Raw genomic sequence first — 9,751 nt, 5'->3', positions numbered from 1 at the left:
CTGAAGCTGCAAGAGGGCTGCGCACCTCCAAAGCCAGCCCCCTCCTTCCCCATCCACCATCTTCGGCTTCTCCCCTAGAAAGGCCCCCAGGTGCCCTTGCTGCCTGCGCCTTTAAGAGGGAGGCGCCCCGAGAGATCACGCGGCTGAGAGGGGAAGGCGAAGAGGGGAAGGAGCCGGAGGGCTAAGCCCGGAAAGCACCGCTCTCCTTCCTTCCTTGTCCTCCCTCCCTCCCACCCCCGCCCTTTTTCTTTGTCATAATGCGCAGGGTCACGTGAGGCCGAAGGTGGCGCACTGTGACGCATGCGCAGACCAGTAACCCGGGAGGGGGGAGGAACCGCCTGCGCCTTGCGCTGCTCTTGTGCGTGGAGCGGCCGTTCCCTCCCTCCGCAGCCCCTGCGGTCGCTGGCCGGGAAACCCCGTCGAGTGGAGGAGCGGTAGCAGCGCCGTGAGGGGAAGGAGTTGGAGGCCGAGGCCGAAGACAACGACGACGACGAAGGAGGAGGAGGAGAAAGAAAAGGAGCGGAGGGAGACCGAGGAAGAGGAGGAAGGAAGGAGAGAAGAGAGGAGTCTTAGGAGGCCGCCGCCGCCGCCATGATGGAGGCCTAGCCGGCCCAGCGCAACGCCTGACGGGAGCCGCCGCTGCTGCCGTCGCGGAGGGCCATGGCGGAACGAAGCGGCCTCTGAGGAGGAAGAAGCCGCCGCCTCACACGGGAGGACGCCCCTCGCGGCCCTTGTTCTCCCTCGGGGCAGCCTTCCCTCCCCGGCCGTCGCTGCCGCCGTAGTCTCGGCGCCTGCCCATCCCCCACCCGCATAGCGCCCCCCGTCCGTCCCTCCCCTCCCCTCCACCGCCATGTCCTGCGTGCACTACAAGTTCTCCTCGAAGCTCAAGTATGACACGGTCACCTTCGATGGGCTCCACATCTCGCTCTGCGACCTCAAGCGCCAGATCATGGGCCGCGAAAAGCTCAAGGCCGGCGACTGCGACCTCCAGATCACCAACGCTCAGACCAAAGAAGGTAGGAAGGACGACGACGACGGGCGGCTCTCGTGCTCTGTTTTCTCGTGTCGTCGTCGTCGTTTGGCTTTCTTCTCTTCCTCCTCTCTTGTGGGGACACCACCACCACCCCTCGCACCCACAGCGCGCGCGCGCCCACTCACCCGCGATCCAGACCCCCCTACACGCGAAGAGCTTACCCACATGCTTCGTACACACATACACAACAACATGCGTTTAAAAGGCACGTTTATACGCACAGGGAGCAGAAATAATCCCGGGGCCTGGGAATTGTGGCCTTGTGAGGGGTGGATATGTGCTTTAGATGTATGGGTGGTGGTGTATGCAGCCACAGTTTAAATCGGGGCAGGAGTGACAAACATCCTTGACTCAGAAAGCCCTTCCCCTATAAGGGTTGCTAGGCCACCTATTCTCCAAAGGGTATGGGTCTTTATCTTCACATGCTTTCACTTGGCTTTCTGCAGAGTCAGGCCACTGGGCCTGTTTAGCTCAGTATCATTGACACCTTTGGTCTTCAACTGGTGGGTTGGGACCCACTACTGGGTCATGGTCTGATCTAAGATGGATTACAACAGAACTACCACTGTACAAATATACAGTATGGCAGAGAGTTAAGTGCCAAGTGGGTTTCCCAATGCATATTTGAATTACAGGTGGGACTCAGGCCTGACAGTATTGAAGACTACTGCTAGAGGCTCCCCATGATGTCAGATTGGGGAAATTCCCAGCCTTGCCTGAAGATGCCAAAGCTTGAACCTGGGGTTTTCCACTTTGTAGGTTTTAAAATTGCTTAAGAGGTTGTTAAAAAAATTTAAGATGCACACACACATCAGACACACATACCACAGAAAACCAATCCTTCACCCGTCAAAATATTTCCTGGAAATATTTCCTGAGAAAATTGCCTATTATTTTAGCACACAGAACAATCCCAGAAGCTATATTGGCTCTCCTAATGACTCAAAATATTAGAAGAGAAACCTTTCCCAATAGTTCTTTCAGTTCCAAAACATTCAAATCCCATTTTAAGGGGGTATTTTGTGTATGAATAGGAAGTGACCTGGATTCAAGAACTAAGTATTTACCATCTCAAAAGAATGGTCCAACTGCCCAGGTAATGCAATCAGTTACTGTATTAGGTATCCTGGCAGGCAGGAGAGGAGCCTCGATCTCAATTTTTTTTGTTGTAGACTGCCTCCTCATTCTTTGATGTATGTATGATGTTTTTAGGGTGGTCTTTGGCTAAGGGGTTGGGCAATGTGTAAAGTCTTTAAAGGGGGTTGCACATCTTTTTTCTGGATCTCTTACCTCCTTGCAAGGAGGCAGTGGCTCTGTTGTAACAGAAAAATAAAGATCTGCCTTGCTTTCACTGGATCCTGCCTCCATCCATCCTTCTCTGACCCATTATGGACTTAGGAAACTCAGAGTCCCTTGATGAGTTGGGCAGCAAAAACCAACCCCCAATTCTACAACAGGCTAAATACAAAGGGAAAAATACAAAGCAAATGCTCCACTGTTGAGCTAGGCATAGGAAAAGTGAGGGCCCACAGTTAAGCTGTGGGCAATATTGGGAATTTGAACCTGGAACTCCTTAGTCTTAGTCCAGGACTCTTAGCCACTCCCAGCCTGATGTTTTAGAGACAGCTCCCATCAGCCCTAACAAGCATAGGATCAGAAACTATGGGAATTGTGGTCTAAAAAATCTGGAGGGCTCACACCACTGTGTACATCTTTTCTGTTACTTTCCTTCTTTCATAGATTGGTGTGTTACGGGTAGCCAGTGGTCAAGCTGTTGCCCTGTATGTGGTGAGATGAATTACTAAGGTGATAGCATCTTTAGTCTTGTGATCTTCTAGGTCTCACCACCCCAGTCCCAAGGGTATATGGCTGATAAAGAATGCAACTACTGTGCCTCATGTAAGCAATTTAAAGTTACATTATATAGCACTGTTGGGCATGCAACACTACCTAGTGTGCTAAAGGCAACGGTTGAATTGGGGAAACAGTTTAAAACTTGTTTCATCAGTGTTACTTAGTTTTCCATTCCAATACCAGACTGGTACACACAAAAACTTTACACTGCTTCCCCGAGTATGTAATGAATACCTAGAAAAATATTCTAGTTTTTATATGATAAATAGAGAGCTTGGCTTGTATCTGGTCATAGTTGAATCCATCAGAAGTTGTTGACTCCATTAACAAGGCCCCTCAGGGTTTTTTTTGTTTTGACTGCAAGTGAAGTTCAGGTGGCCTGATTAGCCGGTGTCTGTAGCAGCAGTCAGCAGCAGATGCGTCAGAGGAAGTGCGTGGTAAACAGTTGTTGGCATGAGCCATTCCAAGCCACTCACTCCCAGTTTCTGGCAGTTCCAAGATTCCACATACTGCTTAAGCAGTTACATCATGGCTAATAGCCATTGGTGGCCTACTTACCTCTGAATTAGTTAAAATCTCATTATCCTTGTTGCCTGATGGTATGGCATATGGTGTTATGTCAAAACATACATACTGAATTTGTGTTTGAATAGAGCTGGTTGAGTACATTTACGATCTCCTGATTTCATCATTGGTACAGTATAGGGACACTCTGTAAGAGCCTAGGATGAGGAGGGGTGCTTTGTAACACTTATGTCAGAGATAGGGAACTTGTGTTCTCCAGGTATTGTTTGACTCCCACCTCCCTTGAATTCCAACCAGCATAGTCAGGGGTGACTGTAAATCTAGTCCGCCCACCCACATCTGGAGAAAACAGGTTCCTTATCTTTGGCTTGTGACAGCCTAGGCTAGGGTGAATACACTGGATAACACTAGTTTCCTGATTGGTGGTAGGCCTGGTGGACAGTGACTTTGATAATGTCAGCACTCCTCTCAGTAACCTCCTGGGCACACAAAAAAGTGGACCAAAACTGTCTTTGTGTGAATCTTTAGGAAAGTACAAGTCATGTTGGCACTGCTGAGGGTATGTGCATTTCAAACATTGTGCTTGTTACCACAAATCTCGGCAAACAAAGCAGACTTCAGACTGCCACAAAAGCCTCTCATATGTACAAGACTTTATGGAAGAGAGAATGTTTGTCCTGCATGTATGTGTATTGTGTGTCGTAAGGCAAGGCCCCGAGGTTGTCATGTGCAGGCAAAAGGCTCCAAACTAAATGCTCACTGAAAATGGCGTGCATCCCACTGAGAGAGTTCACTGTAAATGTAGATTAGATGTGTCAGGACTTAATTAGGCCATTGGATTAATGTTTATTAGGCAGCAAGGTTATAGTAGTTCATCTAGCAAGGCACCCCAGACAGGTATCCTGGGGGAAATATCACATTTATCCTAAAGTTCCTTGTTTTCCTCTCCCCACCCCCACAAAGTATGTGTACCATTATGCAAGTTTTGTGTTAATTCATGGAAAGTGTGCATAATTCCAGTGGAGAATATAGAAAGACTGTTTGGGACAATAAGTTGAAAATTGAAGTTAACAATGGCAAGGTCTTGATGTGAACACAAGCCATTTATTTCCTCAAGAGAATTGTACAGTAAATTCCTTAATTAATTTTCATGTCAGCTAGTTAATTTTGTATGAAAATAGCTGTTTCAGTTTGCTGAACTATCTAGAGCAGGGGTCAGCAAACTTTCAGCAGGGGGGCGGTCCATTGTCCCTCAGACCTTGTGGGGGGCCGGACTATATTTTGAAAAAAATATATGAATGAATTCCTATGCCCCACAAATAACCCAGAGATGCATTTTAAATAAAAGGACACATTCTACTCATGTAAAAACATGCTGATTCCCGGACCATCCGTGGGCCAAATTTAGAAGGCGATTGGGCCACATCCGGCACCCAGGCCTTAGTTTGGGAACCCCCAGGCTATAGTTAAAAAAAAAAACCACCAGGTCCCTGGGAAATTTAGTCATGTGTTATGCTTGCCATTTTCATGTTCTTGTCCAGGGAAAAATCAGAGACATCTTCATCAGACGTACTGTTAGCTTATTGTGCCCATGCATATACGATGTGTGTTAAAACACCCACATTGGCACAACGATATTAGCAGCTCCAGGCTTGGGGGGGGGGGTAGTTAGTTGTAAGTATCCACCTAACTATGGAGCCATGTGTTAATCATTTTATAACTGGGTGCTTTTTAAAGAAATAGGGGTATGATTTGAATGTATGGGGTTGGGTGGCTTAAATATTTTGGGTGGAATCCAGCTAAGCCCCTCTGATTAAACCCATTGGAATTGCTGGACCTAAAATAGCTGTCTTCATTCATTTCAGTGGACCTACTCCAACTATAGCTGTTATTAGATAAACCTTTTATGATGGGGGGGCATGTATTCCAGATACTGTACTAAACTTGTGGTGTGTACATTAACACATCCTGTTCTTTGCAACCTTTCACAAGGACAAGCTAACATTTTGGTTATGTGATTTTGGCAAAAAGAGGTAGAACATTTTTCAGTATTCCCAAAAGGGTGAGTCCAGTAACTGCCATACCTGCTTTCTTGGGAACACTTTGCAAACTGGATTACAAATTCATAGACTTAGGCTGCAGTCATATATACCCATACCTGATAACTCAGGTTTTACTTTTGAGTATACTGTACATGTATAGGGTTGCAGACAGAGTGTGCATTCCCAATGCAGTGTGAAGTGCCAGACCTCTCTGTACATAAGTTATTTTTTGCTCTAAATATGTCCCTTCAAAATCCTTGTTCTGGACTGCACTCTTAATTGGCGGGGTCCATTTAGCATTTTAAAACTATCCCAAAGATGCTAAATAAGGTCCTGTCATTCTGTGCTTTTAGCCAGTGTCCTAATAAATTACAATTTCATTAGTGTACATTCTACAGGTCTTTGATATATTAAGGAAAGTAGTTCAAGTTCCACCAAATGCTGCTTCAGTAATTGTGGGATAAGTATTAATGATCCCAAATGGTTACAATTGCTGAAAAGTCCCAGGGTTTTGTGGCCTATTTTGAGAAAATTCCACATTGGTTTTCTTTTATTCTGAACCAAGCATACATGTTTTTTTCTCTCCTTTCCTAGAATATACTGATGATAATGCCCTGATTCCCAAGAACTCATCTGTTATTGTCAGAAGAATTCCTATTGGTGGAGTAAAATGTACAAGCAAAACTTATGTCATGTAAGTGTCTGTTTTTTGTTCCAAGTATTAAAATAAACATATGGTTTCTAATCAACATGTAGAAGCTTAGTGATGCAAGAAACACAGTTTAATTTATTTCTGTTACATGAAAAACATGCATGCAAATTCATTTTGTCATATTTGACCATGCCAGCATATGTAAGTTGCACATTTCCATTTCAGTCTGTGGCAGTTACCGTGCAGTGGTACCTCGCAAGACGAATGCCTCACGCAACGAAAAACTCGCTAGACGAAAGTGTCTTGTGGTGTTTTTGGTGACTTGCAAGACGAAGGTTTTTTTGACACAGCAACCCGCGCTTCGCAAGACAAAATTATCGCTAGACGAAGTGACTTGCGGCATGAATTTATTTCGTCTTGCGAGGCACCACTGTACATTCCTATTTATTCTCCTGATGAAGTTAAACTTTCTAACAGAAGTTACAGGGAAAGCAGCTAGTTTGCTGGGGATTTCCAACAGAATCCTCTCCCCCACCCACTCAGTTTTGTGTACTGAATAATACTTTAATTTCTGGTAGTCCTTTGAAAATGAAGAATCAGAGTTGGAATGGACCCCTGAGGGTCATGCATGAAGTCCAACTCCCTACAATTTGGCATCACAGCTATCCAACTTTTAAAACCTCCAATAGGAAGTCTACCACCTTCCAAGGGAGTCTATTCCACTGTTAAATGGCTCTTACCATCAGATTTTTTTTCCTAATGTTTAGTGGGAATCTCATTTTTTTGTCATTTGAATCCATTTGTCAGGATCCTCCACTCTGGAATAGCAGAAAACAAGCTTGCTCCCATTTTCCTTTTGGCAATTCTTCAACTATTTGAAAATGGCTATCCTGTCACCTGTTTCTTCTCCAGGCTAAACATCCCTAACTCTTTCAACAGTTTCAGCCTGGTTTCCAGACCCTTGATCATCTTGGTCTCACTACTCTGCACAGGTTTCAGCTGACCAACTTAAACAGTGGTGCCCAAGAATTAGCCCTACATCTATTCTTGTTTAATTTTTTACATTCTTTTACTTAGAAGCACTTGAAGTAGATTATTCCTTTCCAGTGAATAGACTTGTGTTCATGCAGTCTTGGAATTTGGGAAATAAACTTGACTGAAATCCTGAGTGTGGGGGCTGATTCTTGAAGTTCAGGTTGGCAATAGGACCAATTCTGAACATCTCCTGGAGATAGAATATTTTATGTTTGGATTGACTTTGGGATGATAGAGATTAAATTGTAAAAGGAGTGGATTTTTCACATTATGATTCATTATAAAATTAATTATGATCAGACAATGTTGAGCTTAGTGATGGAAACACATTTCTATGGTATGTAGAGACAGGGTGAGGAGAGAAACTCTTGGGACTGGTTTTCCATTACATGTATAGGAGTTTGGGCTTGTCTACAGATTGCTTAATGAGGTCTGCATTCTACATGTGGGTAGGAGTTCCTGGACACAGGATTCATTCATATTGCCTTTTGGGGAGGAATTAGGTGGAAGCAAGCAAGAGCAGTGGATGCTGGGCAGGGCAAGATTCTGGTGGATTGTGCTTCTGAAGATCATGTTTTGATTTTAAGCAGATACTGTTCTCTTGTGCATTTGTCATAGCATGGGGTCGTTCATGATATCACCTCTCACACATCAATAACATAACATGTGAATGGTGTGTTTGTGTGTGAGAGGGGGGGAGAATAAGAAAGAAGGAATCATAGAATTGGAAGGATGATCTAGTCCAGGCATCCCCAAACTGCAGCCCTCCAGATGTTTTGGCCTACAACTCCCATGATCCGTAGCTAACGGGACCAGTGGTCAGGGATGATGGGAATTGTAGTCCAAAACATCTGGAGGGCCGAAGTTTGGGGAAGCCTGATCTAGTCCAACCCCCTGTGATGCAAGAATATGCAACTGTCCCATCCAGGGAGGGATCAAACCTGCAACCTAGGAGTTACCAGTACCACACTCTAACCAACTAAGCTGGTCTTAGGTTTGATACTTGGTAACTGGATTGCACCCTTCCACATAGCTGACATTCATAGGTTTGATGGGTTAGCACTAAAGCATAATGTACTCTGGAGTGAACATTGACTTGTTCCTTTAAAGTCAAGTGGATGCAGAGCACATTTGCCTATGTTTGCAAGAGTTGCTTATGGTAAAGATGTTGTACATTTGTAGGGTAAACTGTATTGCAAACATACCCTCAGGAACTCTTGAGAATAATTTTTGCTGCCTGCTGAGGCCAGGTCTGGTGTCTACTCCATCCCACCTGCCAGGCCAACACTAAAATATCTTGCTGCACCATTCTGGCACTTAATGCCTGTCTTCATGTATTCTTCCCACTGCAAAGCTCGCTTAAGCAGCCTACTTCCTCCTCCTACGGAAAAATACTATTCCTGGTGCAAGGACCAGTTTTCTGCTTATACAGTGGTACCTCTACTTACGAATTTAATGCGTTCCAAACGCACATTTGTAAGTAGAAAAATTTGTAAGTCGAATCCCATATGAATGCATTGGGAGAAAAAATTCGTAAGTAGAAAAAATCCTCTCTAAAAATTCGTAAGTAGAAAAAATCCTGTCTAAACCGCATCCAAGATGGCGGACGGAGCTCCATTCGTAAGTAGAAACATTCGTAAGTAGAGTTATTCGTAAGTAGCGGTGCCACTGTAGTTCCATTCCCTGGTCTCTGTCCACCCACCCCTCACACACACACACACTATGAAACATGCTAGTTGAGTGTGCAGTCCTATCCCCTAACCCCATGTGTAGTTTTAACTTAATGTGTGCCTGTGGCCTTCGCTTTGTACCACTAGAGACCATGGTTAGAATTAGCTCTTTCCCCAGTAATAAACATGACAGACATCAGCCTCAAAAACGAGACAACAAAATAACAGGATTCAGATATATTTTTTAAAAAATACAAAATTGCTTTTATCTTGGGTTACTTGCTGCTTACATTTAAGCTGTTTTCAGTGACAGATATGTAAGACATGTGGTATAAGGCCCTGTTCAGACATTGGCTTTGGACTTGCATGCACTCACTGCTTAACAATTGTGAGGAGATCAGTAACTTTTAAGCAATGTGTGGTTCCCTGTAACATCCAAGCTGTGGTTACTTAATCAACATCTAACGAGAAGAAGCTAGCAGTTTCAAATCTTGCCTTGTTACCACAAACCTTAGTTTAAACACAGTTCCCCAAAGTTAAGATTTCATGGGTAGTTGTGCTTTGTATAAAAGCAGGTGCTTCTGCTCACCCACAGCCATTAAAGAAGGGGAGGGGCTCACCATAGCTTATGCACATAGCAGAAAACCATGGTTTCCCATTACATCTGAATCAAGCTTAAGTGTGTTCATTGTATGATGGCTGTTGTGTGGGAGATGCAGTTGATCAATACTGTTCTATAAACAATTCTCTCTGGGCCAAGTTAGCCTCCTTTTTCACAATTTGGGGATTTGGCCCATTTGTATAAGTTTGTGCAGCTTCTGTCTCTCATGAAATGGGTAAAAGTTGTAAGTCTTAGAAACTTAATGTTACCATTATGCCTTGATTACCTTTGTTTTTCAGGCATAGTTTTTCAGGCGTACTGTTTGTATCCAAGGTGGCA

At 44.5% G+C, this 9,751-nt stretch overlaps 1 protein-coding gene across 3 annotated transcripts in view; it reads left to right on the top strand.

Annotated features, from left to right (window-relative positions):
• Positions 1-328: 328 nt before the first annotated feature.
• RBBP6 (RB binding protein 6, ubiquitin ligase) overlaps positions 329-9,751 on the top strand; it is a 34,800-nt gene continuing 25,377 nt past the window's right edge. For all 3 annotated transcript variants that reach the window (XM_035130768.2, XM_060282677.1, XM_035130767.2), the window contains exons 1-2: positions 329-1,016; positions 6,049-6,148. In XM_035130768.2, the coding sequence (XP_034986659.1) occupies positions 851-1,016; positions 6,049-6,148 (266 nt within the window). In that variant the 5' untranslated portion in view covers positions 329-850. The remainder of the gene's footprint in view (positions 1,017-6,048; positions 6,149-9,751) is intronic.

Source organism: Zootoca vivipara, chromosome 14 (genome assembly GCF_963506605.1).
Source record: "Zootoca vivipara chromosome 14, rZooViv1.1, whole genome shotgun sequence".
Classification (NCBI taxonomy): Eukaryota; Metazoa; Chordata; class Lepidosauria; order Squamata; family Lacertidae; genus Zootoca; species Zootoca vivipara.
The sequence above is the reverse complement of the archived record's forward strand: the minus strand, read 5'-3'. Positions and strand labels throughout refer to the sequence as shown.